Raw genomic sequence first — 17439 nt, forward strand, 5'->3', positions numbered from 1 at the left:
AAGGTGCTCATTAGACACTTGATGGAACAAATGAATGAATGAATGAATGAAAGCTGTTGTCCCCAATGAAAGCTTAGAGGCTTGTACTACAAATAATGCAATCATTCCTCTGTCAGCAAGGCTTCGACACGTGATGTGCCCACTATTCTCCCAGGAGCTGAGGGAAAGTGAAGGCAGAGGAGGATGGAATGAATGAAGGCTAGAACCTAAGGCAAAAAGCCAAATAACATTGTGTTTTAGGGGCAACTGTTTGGAGTAAAGGAGGGGAGACCCGTGAGTAATTTCACAGGCAATTAAAAAGGAAGATCCTTATGTTCAGTGTTAGATATAGCAGGGGATCTTGGGAAGGTAGTTATGGGATCCCCTAACCCCAGCATCCCATAAAACATTTATTACAGTTATGGTCCATAGATACACATGTTGCAAATTTAGCTTTGAGAATTAGTATTAACTCTCTTGTGGGGGGAGGCACCAGTGGGAGAAGGGGAGAGAGAATAGGAGTCAGAGTAAGAGAAAGAGAACATGATTCCCTAAATCTAAGAAGCGTCCACGCTGGTACATTGCTATAAAAACTCACGCAAGTAAGAATTTGCATCAACTTATTATCATGTACACAGATGGGATTTTCAGCGCAAATATTTTTCGTTCCCACAATGGCTCAGATGTCTTTTTCACTTACATTCCACAAAGACCATTCATTACAGAGCATTCTGTCCTTTCTGGAGTTTGGCAAAGTTTTGCCAAGGGAACACAGAGAGGACAGTCTGGCTGGTGGGTGCCCTGATGCTAAAAGGAGGGAGTCCCACAGAGCTAGAATTGGAGAGAGAAGGTCACTAACCCAGGACGAGTTGCAAGTACAAGAATTTCTGTGATTCATGAGGGTGAGAACAAAATGAAATGCTGGCCTTGGGTGCCAGGGACTCAGACCCTGGACATACAGTAAGAGACAAAAACATTCTACACCAACCAAACAGACTCAAGGATTTTGATCAGCCCCCCAGAACCTTGCCTTGTTAAAGTCTTGCGTTTTTCAGAGAAACAGGCTAGACAGGAGAGGGGTTTTATTTAGGGTGACCATGAAGTTGCAGTTTTTGGAGATGGCAGGAGAGGAGGAGAGAGGAGGATGAACAGGAGGAGGAAGAAAGGAAGGAGAAAGTGGGAGAAGGAACATGTGGTCAAGCCCAGTGGTCTGCAAACATTTGGCTGAAAGCTGCTCTGAAGAAAATATCCAAGTCTGCTCAGATAGCAAAGTCGGCGACAGTGGTCACAACCTGGGGGTGGAGGGTGGTGAAGTGTGATTTTGATTTGAGGGTCATGGCTCTTTTATAGAGGTTGTTCCCCTAAACAGGCAAACGAGGGGCGCCTGGGTAGCTCAGTCAGTTGAGAGACTTTGGCGCAGGTCATGATCTCAGGGTTCGTGAGTTCAAACCCCGTGTCAGGCTCTGTGCTGACAGCTCCGAGCCTGGAACCTGCTTCTGATTCCCTGTCTCCCTCTCTCTCTCTCTCTGCCCCTATCCTGCTCATACTCTCTCTCTCTCTCTCTCTCTCTCTCTCTCTCTCTCTCTCTCTCCGATTCCGTCTCCCTCTCTCTCTCTCTCTGCCCCTATCCTGCTCGTACTGTCTCTCTCTCTCTCTCTCTCTCTCTCTCAAAAATAAACACTAAAAAAAAAAATAAACAAGTGAATGAAAGAGGCTTACCAGGGACCATTCTGACCTTGTAACTTATAGCAAGACAGGAAAAGGCATTAACACCTTGGAGTCGTAAATGAAATTGGAGTTTATCTTAAAAACAAGCTGTGAATAGCCTGCTCAAGAGAAGAGATCAAGACTTGTTAGGTAGAAATGGCCATATAGCTATACTTTGTTTTATTCTGCTCAATATTTTGGTATTATTTTATTTCCTGACTCAAAGTGTCAATAACTAAGGCTTTTGAAGTGGTTCCCACACAGTTCTTTTCTGATGGTGGAAAATCTCCATTATTGTCGAAAGTTCCCCAGGAATCTCTTCCTTACTTGTTCTAAGGTCTAATATGGGTTTTACTGGCAGAGACGGGGAAACAGGACAGTTCCGGGAGAGCCCTCCAAGTGCCTTCATGGCTGTGAGTCTAAAGTTATCATGAAATATAGTTTAACTTAAAGACTGTCTTCAGAATGTGTCATAATCCACACAACCTTGAGTGTCTGTATCTTCATCACTGGAACCCTGGGACCATCCCTGTCTGGGAGACACTTGGGCCAGTTTCCTTCCCCACCCACCATTCTGACAGTAGGAATGAGGCGTGGATTTTTATCTGTTGCCTATTGTTTCTATCTCTAAATCTTTCACTTTTCGAGTGGTAAGTCTCTGAGTAATCTATCAGGGGCAAAATCAAGACGTTGGCTGTTGTCCAGAACAAAATTGTGCTTGCTTTCATGTTTTGGCTTTCCACCCTGTGTCTACTTCTCCCTCCCTATAACACACACACACCCCGCTACGGTACTAGGACCAGTGCATGTGAAATTATGATCTGGAAACCGAACTGAAACCATTTCAGATTTTGACAAAGGAGCTGCAATTGAGGCACTGGTTCCTCCTGTGCACTTCGTAAAACTTGGGAAACTGATGGATTGCAACCCATGTGGCAAAATGAAGCAAACCTCTATGTTTCTATCGAACTGACGTTTGGATGGTTCCCTGTGAATAGGGACGGTCCATTAAAGTGACAGTCTGCTGAACTGGCAACATCCTGTGAGGCCTGCCTTTTGTGATCCCATAGAGAAAGCTGAGCCTGCACAGGATATTCAGAAGGCGTTCTCCTACCTTCTGATTTTTGGCTGCTCGAGGGCCAGCAACAAGTGTGAAGCATCTTTGACGTGGGACAAATGCTTGTGCGTTCACGTTCATGAAAAGCCCCTCCCACACATTTCACCCCACCTTCTACACCCATTCACTCAACACGGATTTATTGGGTGCCTACTATGTGCCAGGTACATATTCTTCTATTACTACAGATGCTATTTATTATTGCAAATCCTATCCCACAATATCTACCCCTTTTAGAACAAAGGAAAATATTTATTTATAATAAAGTGGAACCATCTGGACATTTTGGTCTACTAGGCCCAAATGTTTATTTCTAAAGATAGGTCTTGAACTCCTTTGAAAATCAATAACAATTTCAAGGCCCTGCATTCTGTACCTGACCTCTTTTGCTACAGGAAGTACGGGATCAAGTTCAGCCCTATCACCAGCAGTTTAGGAAAAAGGACAAGAGGGAAAGGCCAGGGTAGAGTTGGAGGCAGCATAAAATATGAGGGCGAGAAGAAGGGCTAATTAATGGCATTCCCAGAAGGATCACCGAGCTGGCCACAGACGCTTAGCTTTGGGGACCAAGGCACCCAGTTTAAGGTATCTCAGGGCCAAATTTGGTTAGAATACCATCTGGTTGACAGCCACAGATTTAGTCATTCTCAACTTTCTACCACAATAAAAAAAATGAGCCCTGAGAAAAAGAGGAAATTCACAACACAAAAAATGGAGACTGGTATCATCTCCTGTCCAGATCTGGGAGGAATCTGATTTACTATAAAGCAGATAGAGCTAGATGGAGAAAATCTTGTTTTTCTTTCTTTCTTTTTTTTTAAAGTTGGTATTTAAACTCCAGTCAGTGAGCATACAGTGTAAGATTAGTTTCAGGTGCACAATCTAGTGATCGAACACTTCCATACACCATTCTGTGCTCATCCCAAGTGCCCTCCTTAATCCCCATCCATCTATTTCACTTACCTTCGGGCTCCATATTAACCCGGGAACTGGGAGGCCCATCCTCTCTCACAGGAGTGTCGCTTTCTTTGAGACACCCGGTATTCTCTGCCCCACCCACAATCCTTCTACACTCATTCAGAAACAGCAACGTCTAGAAAATAATACGACTACAGAATAAAGCCAACGGCCATCACTTCAACTCATTGCTGAGGGTGTTGGCCAGCTGGATGTAGGCAAGTCGAGAGTGGCGCGTGTGATGACCAGGAAACATGGCCTAAGCAACACTGAGATGTTTACAGTGGCCATTTTATTATGTCCCCACCAACACCTTCCTTACACCCTCCGTATCCTAGGGCTTGCCCTGTAATTCCCTAGACTCTTGTCTTCTATAAAACGCTGGTTGAGAAATAATTCCACAGGTTTAAAAAAATCATTTAAATGTTTATCCTGCAGGGGCACCTGGGTCGCTCAGTCGGTTAGGCATCCGACTCTTGATTTTGGCTCAGGTCATGATCTCACAGTTCATGAGTTCGAGTCCTGCGTTGGGCTCTGAGCTGGCGGTGCAGGGCCTGTCTGAGATTCTCTCTCTCCCTCTCTCTCTGCCCTTCCCCCACTTGCTCTCTCTCTCTCTCTCTCAATAAACAAATAAATACATAAACATTCAAAAAATAAATGTTATATATTGCAAAGCAAATCGATGCTCATTGAAAAACAGCCAGTGATACAGAAAAGATAAAGTGAAAAATCCAACACTCCCTGTCCTCCTGCCAACTTCCACCCTTCTGGGATTCCCACTCTTGACGTTTTGGTTTAGGACCTCCCAGACCTTTTCATGTGTATGTACACATGCACACACACAATGTTTACATAAGGAGATGCTAGTGTAAGTTGTGTCCTGTACCTTGCTTTGTTTACATAATATATGTTGGGGATCTCTCCACCTTGGTCCATTTCGATGCCTTGCACTCTTTAACAACAGCACCATGTGCCATAGATGGGGTGTGTTTAACCACGCCCTTATTGCTCATGGTTAGGTTGCTGCCCCGTTTATTTTGCTCTTATGAAAATAATACTGCACTGAATGCCCCATGCACTTTTTCTGTACGGGGGTTTGATGAATGCCCATTTATGTGCCATGAATGCCTTTGTACATTTTGCGTGCTTTTATAAGCCCTTCAATAGGATAGATTCCTTGAACTGGAACATCTTTCCAGATTTTAAGAATTTTGAGGTATTTACGATGTACTTGACCATATGTTTTTTTTTTTTAATTTGATGTTTTACTTATTTTTGAGAGAGAGAGAGAGAGAGAGAGAGAGAGACAGAGAGAGACAGAATATGAGTAGGGGAGGGGCGGAGAGAAAGGGAAACACATAATCCAAAGCAGGCTCCAGGCTCTGAGCTGTCAGCACAGAGCCCGATGCGGGGCTTGAACTCAAGAGCTAAGAGATCATAACTTGAGCTGAAGTTGGATGCTCAGCCGACGGAGCCACCCAGGAACCCTGGCCCCCCTGGCCATATGTTTTTTAGAGAGGGATTGCATTTTGTTAATTACTTCAAAATACAAAGGGAGAAGAGATACTGTTGCTATACATAAAGAGGCTTTTTATGAGGTTAGCACTGAGCATGGGAATGAGATATTGTAGGGTGGGGAAGGAATATCCAGCCTGCTACCTTTGCTCTCCTTCAGCTGTAAACCTAAGGCTTCAGAGAGGGTTTGTGGAGACGCGTCCACAGTACCCCTGTCAAAAGGATGGGAGGACCTACCTTACAATTCCACAGAAGGTTCTCACTATTGAGGACAGAGGTAGCGACCTGCCTTCTTTCCAGAAGGCAGAGATTTGCCAAGCCATCCTGAAAGTCTACCAGCCTCTGATCTAGGCAAGGGGTACCTACGGGCGGGGGCTATGATTTCTTTATGCACATGTCCTGGCCCCGGTTACCAATCGTGCAGTGTACTTAAATGGTAATAGGTTGGTGATAATGCCATTTAATTTACTGAGGAAAGCAAAGAGAAATGGTGTTAGAAATGGGCCCTTTTATGGAGTTGCTGGGATAACAGCCATGGAGAGAGGAAAGTTTGGCTTGGTGCTGTGGAGTGTTGAATTATTTGAGCTATTCACACTTACTGCTTCTCTGTTGGCAGGTTGCCGGAAGATATCACCATCAGAATGTTCCCACGACAATTCTCCATCCCCTGTTTATTACAAAATAAGAAAAGAGTCATACATACATAGAAGGGAAAACCATCACCCTTGTGACCTAGCAACATTTTTGGTTCTATGATCCCAAATTTCTCCAGACAGCTTGACCGTTGTTAAGATGGCTGTCCTTCAAAAAGTGAGCCCGGAAGATTTCTCTCTGGGTGTGCCTCAGTTTTCAAAGCAGCTCTGAAGAAAGCTGCCACCTTCTAAAAGATTCCGCCCATCACCATTGTATAAGATTTGGGAAACAAAAGGGAAAAAATCACTTTCCGCTGTGATACAGCCATCAGCTTCCCTTTTGATTATTTTATTTCCGTGGCAGTTAACTTTTTTGCAGGTCATGTGTAATCTGTGTTTAAACTACCCTTAAAAATGAGAGTTTTGAGGATGTGGTCTGTCATAATTGGTTAAATTTTCCATTGTGTCTCTGAGTAGGTATGACCTGGTCTGAAAGTTAAGGTAAAGCTTGCGGTGGTTGGAGCGTTTACATAACCAGTATCCAAGATGTACTCCTCTACCGTTGCCTAAGATACCTTCCTCTAGGTCTCTGTGTCCACTCTTTGAATAGTGAGCCCTTATCACTGCCGTCTTCCATAATAACTGCTTTTGGGAGGAAGACCTTACTTTTAGCCTTGAGAACAACAAACACAGCACAAGATGGTGATATTCCTCAGCCAAAGAAAGATCACGAACAACAGGACAATTTCCAAGGATATTCCCTTGTGTTATCTATGACCAAACAAGCCAATGGGAAGAGCTTGGTCTGACTATTAGCATCAGATCAACCATATATTTCATGGGATAATAAGAAATACCCAAAAGTATCAGCATTAAGAACTTTCTATTTTAATTTATCCCCCAAGCTTTCAAAACCCATGGCTACATAGTAACATGTTACTAGTTCAAGGATGTGATAGTACTATGAGGGAAAATTGGCTGTTAGGACTTGAAAAAGACCTCGAAATTCCTTTGATAGCAATATTATCATCAGGTAGTGACATATAACAAAATTATGGCTTTAGTCCCTTCATGATTTAAAGATCATCTTATGGAAAAAAAATTATGAATTGTCAAGATTTAACTCTGGTTACTAGATTAATCATAGTGTAACTTTATCATTCTGTGATCAAAATCCTCAATGTGTTCCCATCCGAGACAGGATATAATTAGCCCCCCCCCTCATCTTTATGAGTACCTGCCTCTTCCCGAACTGTCTCAGCTACTCTACTATGAGAACCCTTTGACCCCTTTGCTCTTTATGGAAAATGTGGCTCCTATTCTTGCTTCCATGCATTCGCTCATGTTATTCTCCTGAAATTATCTTCCCATCTCCCACACCCATACCTCCCGTACAGCTATGCAAACAATTTAAGTTCTGCCTCCTGTACAACATCTTCCTCAAGCGCTCTTACATATTTCTGGTTGCCTAAAGGACTTGGTTAGCATCCCGTAGTCTTAGTTTTTGTCCAACTGCTCCATTTCACAGATGGAGAAAGGCTCGGAGAGGGCAAGCAGCCATTCACAGTCACATAATGAGTTGATGAGCATTAATACCCCAAACCCCAGATTTCCTGGCTTCCAAATAAGCGCATCCATTCTGTAAGGGCAGGACTTTTTATTCGTGTTATCCATGGCTGTATCACCATCATCTATAACAGTGCCTGACACATAGTAGTCACTCAATAAAATACTTGTCAAATGATGGAATTGAGAGGCCTTCTCTAACGACATATTGAAAATTTCAACGCTCCTCTGATAGTTCTTATCTGCCATCTTGGCCTTTTCTTTTTAGCACTTAACACTATCTTATGGTTTATACAGTTTGTTTGTTTAATTTTCTGCTCTCTCCACTAGAATTCTCCTATGAGAACAAGGATTTCTGTCTATCATGTTCACTGATATAACCCCAGCATCTAGAACAGCACTGGGCACATGGTACTCATTCAATATTTCTTGAATGAATGAACATTAAAACAATGTACAGTATCCTCTGTTGTAAAATATTTTCTGAGTCTTCCTTGTCCCCCTGAAGAGACCATAAATCCTTTGAAACTAGGGACCATGTCTTAGACATTCCCCTGTGTTGCCTAGATCAATGGTTTTCAAAGTGTGGTCTCTGGAGCAGCAGCAGCATCATCACCTGGGAACTTTTCAGAAATGCAAAATGTGGGACCCCATCCCAGACCTACTAAGCCATTCTGGGGTGGGAGGGCAATGATATCGGTTTTGACAAGCCCTCCTGGGGATTCTGATGTGTGCAAGAATTTGAAAATATTTGGCCTGGAGCACTTAGCATGTTCCTGGGTACACATCAGGTGCTCAGTATATGTACTGAATTGAACTGCAATCAAAAATACAGAATTAAGTAGTTGGCCAATAGTAAATTCGCTTCTTCCTGGTTATTCCAAGTCTGAGTAAAGATGGCAGACAAAGACTGCATCCAGACTATGTGGAAACCCTGAGTGACCCTGAAAGAGTGAAGATGATTTCACCTTTGTTTACATCTAGAAAATAATGCCCAAAAGTCAGTTAATATGTATTGGATGCTTCTTGGGTGGAAAGCCTGATACTAAGGCAGAAGGTGGAGAGAAATCAGGCTGGGCCCTTGCCCTCAAGATCTTTACAACATGTTTGGAGGTGACAGGAAGTCAGCACAGGAAACAGCCTAACACACGCACACGCGCACGCGCACACACACACACACACACACACACACACACAGAGTAACAACTGGACATATAAATGAACCTATGTGCTTGGGAGATACTGAATAGGTGAGTGATCAGTAAGATAGAATTGTGTAAAACTTCCCAAAAGGATTAGTCATGTTTTTAGAAGTAGATGCTACAGGGCACGAACACATGGTGACGTGGACAGCGGGTGGCTCAACTGAAAGGAATGGCATTTGCAAAGGGGCAGAGCTTTGGAAACAGTAAGTAACATACTGGAGACAGCCAGCAAGGTGTGGCTTGAGTAAAAAGTTCCGATGTGAAACAAGAGAAATGAGGATGGTGGAGAGAAAGAAAGGAAGAAGGAAATGGAGGGGGGTAGTGGGTGAAGAGGAGAGGGCAGGAAAGAAACAGGAGGGGAGGGAGACTGGTTGTTGAGGTATATAAGGCTGGTAAATAATTGCTTTGTAGACTTCAGAAAGAGGTCGAAGAATTCACATTTTAGCCTGTTACCAATTTTTACGTAGAGGTTCCTGCAGTAAAAATGGTATTTGTGGAAGCTTCTCCTGACAATCGAGTGTCACCTAGTTGGGGAGCAACTGGAATCTGAGAAACCAACCAAGAGGCTGTTCTACTAATATGTGACAGGCCCTGAGAATCTATAAAATAATGGAGAAGGGGCAAATAAGACTACTTCAGATAAAAAGGAAACGTTAAGATCCCAATGGGAGATTTGGTAATGGAAGAGGTTGGCAAAGGAGAAAACAACATAAAATGACGCTAGGGTTGCAAATCTGGACAGCTGGGAAATGACACTGCCTTTGACAGAGACTGAGTGAGGATGAACTTCAATTTAGTTGTTCCGCTTCTGCTGGCAGTGGTGGGTCCAAGCAATGTCCTTGATGAAGCCAGATGAAAATATGGGACCAGAGAGAAGACTGGAAACCAGAAGAGATTCCCCAGCAAACAGCTGAACAAAATGTAAAAGTTATAGGATGTATTTTTAAGCCTAATCTAAGGACCCCAAAGAGAATAAATGAGAAAAGAAAAAAGGATAGATTTGCTCTCTGCATCAAATGGCGCTTGTAAACGTAGATTTAATGATTGGTATTGACACGGAACATATACTTAGCATGACCTTCTGAGAAGTTCAATTTATCGCATTTATACCCTAGAGTGTTCAAAGGGCTTTTAGATAGTGTCTTGAAATACTTATAGTCCAGTCAGAATCTTGAAGCATATAGTCCCTGTTAAGTGAGCGGAGAAACAAGCCAGGATCAAGCATGAAGGCTTGATGTAGAGGTTCCTACAAGCACAGGGCTTTAGCATGAACTTGTGTAACACCCTGTAACACAAGTTCAAGAAGAAAGTGTCGCAACACCTAAGCATTTAACGGCAAACAGGCATGTGCGCCTAAATCTGAATTATTTCACTTCACAAAAAACTACTGGAGCCATTACTTCTGTACACACACACACACACACACACACACACACACACTCTCAAGTATGAATGACTACTAGTTTTATGGCTTTGAGCTTTCAAAGTCATCCAAATGGTATTCTCTAAGCTGGAATGTTCTGTAAGTAAGAAGTTATTCCATATAATTTGGACCATAGCTAAATTGGAAGAATCTTCTTAGATGCTCCATTTAGTACACCTTTAAGTGATTCTCTAGACCTGGGCAAAGTCTGTCCAGATAGCTGATAACAGGCATGTTCATTTACCATCTCAGATATACCTAAGAGACAAAATACATACAAGAAAAAAGGAAGCTGCACTACCCTAAAACCTGTTCCTTTGCTTTTTTTTTTTCCTGATTCACCAGGCAAATTATCTTCCCTAAGAGGGAGATGCTTTTTTCCATCAAGGCTTTATTTAAAAAAAAAAACACACACCAAAAAACCCCCCAAAACAGTGATTCTAATGGAGACAGATGGATTCTAGTTAATTCCGAGAAGCAACAAGATGTAATTTTAACCAATTTTTAAAACCAAAATGAAAAACAACTCTAGTGTACCGTATGTCAAACAATATTCGTTTAACCTTAAAAGCCACATGTGTTGTTTATTCAAACCTCAATTATATTCTGAGTGGTACCCTATGGAGCTCAAATGGCTTTCTGATAATTGGAGAAATGGAGAACAAGCATTTGAAAAATGGTCAAGAGCTAAGCTAAAATTCAGACTGTTTATAACTCCCACTGCTTCCATTAAACTCCAGTTGGCTTGAGTAGGGTCACAGAAGTAAACCGTGTCCTCTTAGAAGGACTAAGTGTACAGCGAGATTATTAGATGTCCATGAAGATAAGCCTCAGAAAGCAAAACTACGCCAGCATGTGGCCGCTTCTGAACCACACACAACATCATAAACCGCATGCTTATAGGCCCCGATTTATCTGGGACAACCCAGTTTCATGCCTCTTTCTCTGCCAGGCAAAAGTAGTAAGACTACACTCTCACTTTCAGAAGTGTCTTGATTTGGATGCTAGGTTACAAAGTTGCTCTAATCATAAGGCGCACAGAAATGAAATGAATCCCTGAGATGGAGGGATGGGAGTGATCACTGGGACCAGGGAAAGCGATCTCTGCACTTTCAGAGGAACACGTCCTAATCAGCGGAATCAGGGCACACAGTTAAAGGGCTTTTGAGGGACAGTGAGAGAGGGCAGAGAGGAAGACACTGATCGCGAAATCTCCACCTACTATGTGCCAGGTTCTGGGACGGGCCACTTTATAGCCAGTAGACAATACCCAAGCTGCAGATGAAAGACAGAGTGGAAACAGCTGACTTGGGGGCCTCTGCCAAACATCCAATTCTACAAATTCTGTTGAGAGGGAGCAAGCGGGCTGAAATTTGAGCGTGGCTTTAAAGAACTGGGGTATAAGGATTCTCCGCTGGTAGACGTCTGAGCTAACAAGAATGATATACAGTACTTCAAGGAGTCCTCTAGTGTCTTGTGGATAGTCAGGTTTTCTAGAAAATACTTCCTGTCAAATAAAGCACTTCATTGTTTGGGCTGTCCATCGATACAAGCTCTTAGCATTTTAAAGAAAGTATCTGCTTGAGAAATGTTAAGACACAGACAAGGGGGACCTCCTGCCAGGAGTAGCCAGCCAAATCTGAAGAGGAATACAAAAGCATTTATCCAGAAAACTCAGAAATACATATTTTTTTTTTAAAAAAAGACCATTATGAGAGCTGCATGTGCTTGCAAGAGGAAATCATGGGAGAGAGAAGAGAGAAGCTATTAGCGAGATGGTAAACAGAGCCCCCACTTTGCTCTTCCAATGGTGCTGTGGATAAATAATTCAAGTTTATTATAATAGGGGTCTTGGAGGGGCCTCTGGGTGGCTCAGTGGTTAAGCGTCTGACTTTGGCTCAGGTCATGATCTCGTGGTTCATGGGTTCCTGCCCTGAGTTGGGCTCTGGGCTGACAGCTCAGAGCCTGGAGCCTGCTTGGGATTCTGTGTCTCCCTCTTGCTCTGCCCCTCCCCTATTCGTGCTCTCTCTCTCTCAAAAATAAATAAACATTAAAAAAAAATTTTTTTAAATGAAGTGGGGTCGTTGAGTCGTCACAATAAATCTGCTGGAAGTGTTACCATATCTGGCCCCTGGGGAGCAGAGCTGTCACGAAGTCTGTTCCTCCCAGTGGCCTCAGACTTCAGACTCCCCAAAGTTTCTCTACATTCCCAAGTTGAGAGGTGACACAGCAGTCATGGCTGAGAGAACAACCCAAGCCAGACTGCCTGGGTTTGGATCCTGGCTCCGCCCCTTCTTGCCTGTGCAGTTTTGGGCAAGTGATGAACCTCTCTGAGCCTTAGTTTGCTTACTGCTAAAATGGAGACAATAATGCCTACCCGGGGTGGGGGGCATGTGTGAGGATGAAAAGAATTTGTATGCACAAAGAGCTGAGAACCGTGCCTGGCCCACCAAGTGCTACGTGTCGGTTTTATTCCCCTTCTTCTTCCCATCCTTTCGTCCTCCTCAAGAGTAGTTTACCTATGGGGAAAACCCCACCTCAGAGACTCCCATGAGCCTGCGAGGTACCTAACAAGGAAAGGGTCCAGATTAAACAAACAAATGAAACCTAGCAGTAAGGGAAACATTTATGCTTGTACACATTTAAGAGAAATGATTTAAGGGAATCATTTCATGTCTAAATCACTCCACTTTGAAAGCCAGGATCCTGGATACAGGAAAAAAAAATAGCCACAGAGATTCTTTTAGCTCATGGCTTCTGAACTGGTTTAGATGGTCTCATAATTGTGCTAGCCCTGTCTTCATTTTCATCATTTTCAAAGATGCGCTTGGGTTTGAATGCGATCCTGTATTCTCTCTTGGCTTCAAATGAGACTGACGAGGACAGATATCTGCTTCACTGGGAGACAGTGAAATTTGTAGTCATAAAGTGGAGTGACAAAAGTCCAAGTACCCAAAGAAAGAGAGTCCTGTGCTACCGCATCCATAAATGGAAAAGAGCATGTGGATGGAAAACAGAAGCTCAGGAATCCATCAACATTTGCTGCTGGTCAACCTGGGAATGACTGGAAAGCAGTCGTAAGTTCTTAACAGTTGTCAGATAGTTGCTCTTCTTGCTCCTGTTAATCAATGAATCAGACTCATTTCTATAAATACCAGGGTCTTGGCTCATGAAGAGTGTTCCAATGAGAATACACACGGCCATGGGTTTCTGGGCAATCATGGTGTCCTGTGAAGTGCTTCGAAGGACAGGGCTGAAGGCAGAGTGGCTTTAACCTGGGAAGAAATACTTGCTCCGAAATGCTTCACGGGGAATTCCTTATTTTTACTGTAGAGCCAGACTCCTATACATATGAATAACCCTCCAATCCCAGAGTAGGATGGGGCATTGATTCCACACAGCCAATTAGGAATCAGGGCTGTTCATTAAGCTCAGTATGAAAGTCACTGCTGTCCCATGCACTGTCTAAAGGGCTTTCTAAGAAGACACACTCTACACATAAGAGACATGCTAAGAAGGAACACAATGACCACAGAGGGGATGGAGTCCTGGGAGTGTCAGCAAGCTCATAAAGATGAATTCTGAGCACAGAGTATGGAGAGAGAACCAAACACAACCTGGGAAATTTTCGTGGCAAAAGAAAGCTTCCAGCAGGGATTTGGAAGAAGAGAGGAAGGCAAAGGGTGGGAGAGCTCTAAGGTGGTCCTTTCTTTATGAACTTGAACAGTTCACCTGAAGACAGGGCTTACTAATGGTGGTCAGACTCTTCTGCAGCTCTGAGAAGATCGGAGTGTTTCAATGCATATTGAAGTTTAGGTGAGAGAACCCCAACCCGAAATCATCAAGGACTGAGTTCACTTTTATTTATTTTTTTGAGAAGTGTGTCTCGTTAATGATGTTTCCTTCCTATCGTCATGACCTGGAGATGGTAGTGTTCTGCAGAAAATGTGGACTAAATCAGAAACAACACTAAAGGATCTATACTTGGAGCTGCTGTTATTTTTTTTTTCCAGTTTTGGTTGACTTGGCAAACTTTGACAACTTGGGTAGATTTGTACCATGTTCAAAAAAATGGACTATAGCTCACACCACTGCCCTCAAGATTTACGTTGTCTTGGGCACCGACAAATTGCCTTTAAACAGTTGCTTTCGGTTTCAGTCACCTCAAGGGAGCTTGTAGAAATGGTTCAACTTCATAAGAAGAGATTCCATTTTCTCCTTGGACTCTTTAGAAGTGTGTTGGATAAATGAGCTTGGGTCAAGGAAGTTGCAAGTTCAGCCATCTGTCCTGCCTCCCTAGCTAGGACTGCACTTGGGGAATGTTGTCAAGAGCGCTCCATAGCTGTACGTCTCTTCCTTTTTCACAAATCCACCAAAAGATATGCTTAATCCTATGCTAGGGGAAACAGAGGAATCAGGTGGTTCTTTCCCAGTTGAAGAGCCAAGACCTGTGAAATGATGAACAATCCAAGAAAATATTTTGAAATGCTGGAGTCTACAAACCAGACGAAGCCCTGAAAGTGGTCCAAGAAGGGGCCCAATGACGACTAGAGTGATCAGGTAGGGCTCTTTGGAAGGGGTGAGCCTCCAGCTGGGATCTTGAAAGATGGGTAGGATCCCAACCCATAGGAGAGAGAAAGGAAGCTATTCCAAGCTTGTGGGGAGTAAGAGCTAAGAGAGGCACATAACAGGAGAGAAAGTGGGAAGGAACATGGCATATTTTAGGACACAGAGAAGAGCCAGCCTAGAATAGAAGGTGTGTGTGTTGGTGTCCGAGAAACGAGGATGAGTAGTAGGTTAAGGAAGGGTCAGATTGCTTTATAGAGCGCCTTTAAAAAACAATCTGAAGGGAATTCCCAGGTAGCTCAGTCGGTTAAGCATCCAATTCTTGGTTTCGGCTCAGGTCACGACCTCACAGTTTCGTGGGCTTGAACCCCGCAGAGCCTGCTTGGAATTCTCTCTCTTCCTCACTCTCTGCCCTTCCCCCACTTGCACTGTCTCTGTCTCCCTCAAAAGAAATAAACTTAAAAAAATAAAAATACATAAAAACCATCTGAAGGATTCACCTTGGCGAATGTGGTTAAGACACGGTAGGCACTGACCAGTATGATCAATAGTTGTGTAAGAAGAAAAGCCTGGGCTAGAGCACGACACACATGTACAGTGAAGAAAGAACAGTTATTCACACTCCTACAACCCAGGGTGGCTGGTTTCCTGGTGGGATCAGAAGTCGGGGATCCTGGGAGGGTAAGACTACCCCTAGCTGTGTCCCTAACTTTCGAGTCAATCCTCCCTTACCCTGGGGTGCAGACAGCAAAGAGGAATATGGTGTGAGTTGAGGCTAGAGAGACCGTCCTATGCATCTTCCTTCACCTCCCTGACTAGGTCGACCCCTCTTACTTACTGCCTTTTCCAACACCTTTCTTTGTAGCACGCGGCACAGTTGTAATTTTATATTAGCTTGTGCCGTTATTTGCTAAGGCGTCTTGCCCGTTTAACTCCGCAAGGGTAGGCTCCATGTTCGTTCTGTTCTCCACTGCACCTCCAGCACCAGCACAGCGCTCGGTACTTGGCAGTTGCTCCAGAAATGTCCGCGGGATGAAAGAAAGTAGATATTTACATTCTTTAAACCTATAAAGGGAGAGGGGTGGAACAGAGGTGTTCCCCTGGGGTTGGGAGTGGGCAGGTTGAGGCCGTGATGGGGAAAGCTGAGTAGTGTGGTTACCCTCCTAGGATTATCCGCCTATGCCAATGTGCCAGGCATGTTCTCTCTGCCCCTTTACTTCCTTGAACTGGGAGAGGTCCCTTGTCAGTGTCCTATGAACGGTTCCCGCCAGGTAGTGTAAGAACTTGGGACTCTAGAGCCAGGCCGGCAAAGTTCACATTCTAGCTCTGCCACTTACTACCACGGATCCTTGGGCCAATCGCTTAACTTCTGTGACTCGGTTTCCTCATCCATACAATGGGGATAATTATTGTTTCAACTCCGTTGTGAGGGTTAAACAGGGTATTACACACGTAAGGGCTTAGACCACTGCCTGGCACATAGTAAGCGCTACCTATATACACTGTCCATGCAGGCTTGGCTCTCGATGTGGCCAAGAGCCCACTCCAAAAACCTCTCCCTTGTCTAGAGTCCAAGTACACAGCCTTCCCCTTTGCCTTGGCAAGATAGGCAGGAGACAGGAAGCAGTAATGATAAGCGGTAGAGGGAAACCGGGGCCGGGTTTGGGCTTGAGGCCTGCCTGCCCAGAATGTGGCAGTCGTACGATCTCCAAAGAGATTTTTCCTTCTGATAAAGTTTCCCTTAAGGTTCCAGTGGCTGGTTGCGTTCCGCTTCCAGTCCAGATGAGGTCTGCTCAAGTGCCAGCAATGACACGCCCCGTGCCGACACTCTCCTGACTGTCCTAGGCTCAGGGGCATGTCTAAATAACGGAGGTTGGGGTGGAGATTCAATCTGTGGCCGCTATCGCTATCTGACGCAGGAAAAGAGGCACACGCTAGTGTTTGGTGAGACTACAGAGAGCCGGTTTCAATGGGGCCCTTTATATGAAGGTTTGCAGGTCCGGCACTCAAAAGGTTATTTCTTCCGCAGTATTTTGCCTGCAATTAGGGTGGCCAGCATAGGGCAGAAGCGTGTCTGCATTCTCTGCTGCATGAGTAACATGCTTATACAAGACATACCTTTATAAAACACGACATTTCGACAGAAAAAAAAAAATAACAAGGTGCTTCAAAAATGAGGACTTCAAAGGAGATTCAATCACATTATATACAACTGAAAGATGTAAAGAAATTAAAGGCTGAGAAAAAGGCATCAATTTTGTGGAAGTGTAGGATTCAGTCTTCATAGGGCAAGACGAAAGAGAATGACTTATTCAGGCTGCAGAAGAGACGGCGGAGAAAGAACTTCATGAACCGTCAGCTGTGTGAAGGGACAACACGTGATCGGTAATACCTTGCTTTTACGTGTTGCTTCTGAGGACATGAGAAAAGAAATGTAAATTGTGATGAGAGAAGTGTTCAGCAGATGGGGACTCTGTGAACAGAGATTAAGCAAATAAAGAGGCAAGACTATCAGATACAGAGGGGAGGGTGTAGACAACTCTCCCCGCTCCAAGATCTCCAGGTCATCTCAGTTACTTTTTACAGCCTTTCCATGGGTGATAGATATTACATATCTCCATTTTCAGAGCTGAAAAGAAAACAAGGCTGTATGCGGGCCAGCAGCTTGCCCGAGGTAACACCACGAGTAGGTGAAACCTGAGTAAAAGCAAATCTGTGTCCTTCTGACTTCAGAGCCTATGTCCTCTGTGCCACGTTGTCTCTCAGATGCAA

The 17439-nt window shown here is 44.0% G+C and overlaps 1 protein-coding gene across 9 annotated transcripts in view; it reads right to left on the minus strand.

Annotated features, from left to right (window-relative positions):
• CHRDL1 (chordin like 1) overlaps positions 1–17439 on the minus strand; it is a 118203-nt gene that overhangs the window by 18736 nt on the left and 82028 nt on the right. For all 9 annotated transcript variants that reach the window (XM_023249485.2, XM_006943928.4, XM_045050476.1 and 6 more), the window contains one exon: positions 5875–5942. In XM_023249485.2, coding sequence (XP_023105253.1) covers positions 5875–5942 — 68 coding nt within the window. The remainder of the gene's footprint in view (positions 1–5874; positions 5943–17439) is intronic.

Source organism: Felis catus, chromosome X (assembly GCF_018350175.1).
Source record: "Felis catus isolate Fca126 chromosome X, F.catus_Fca126_mat1.0, whole genome shotgun sequence".
Lineage (NCBI taxonomy): Eukaryota > Metazoa > Chordata > Mammalia > Carnivora > Felidae > Felis > Felis catus.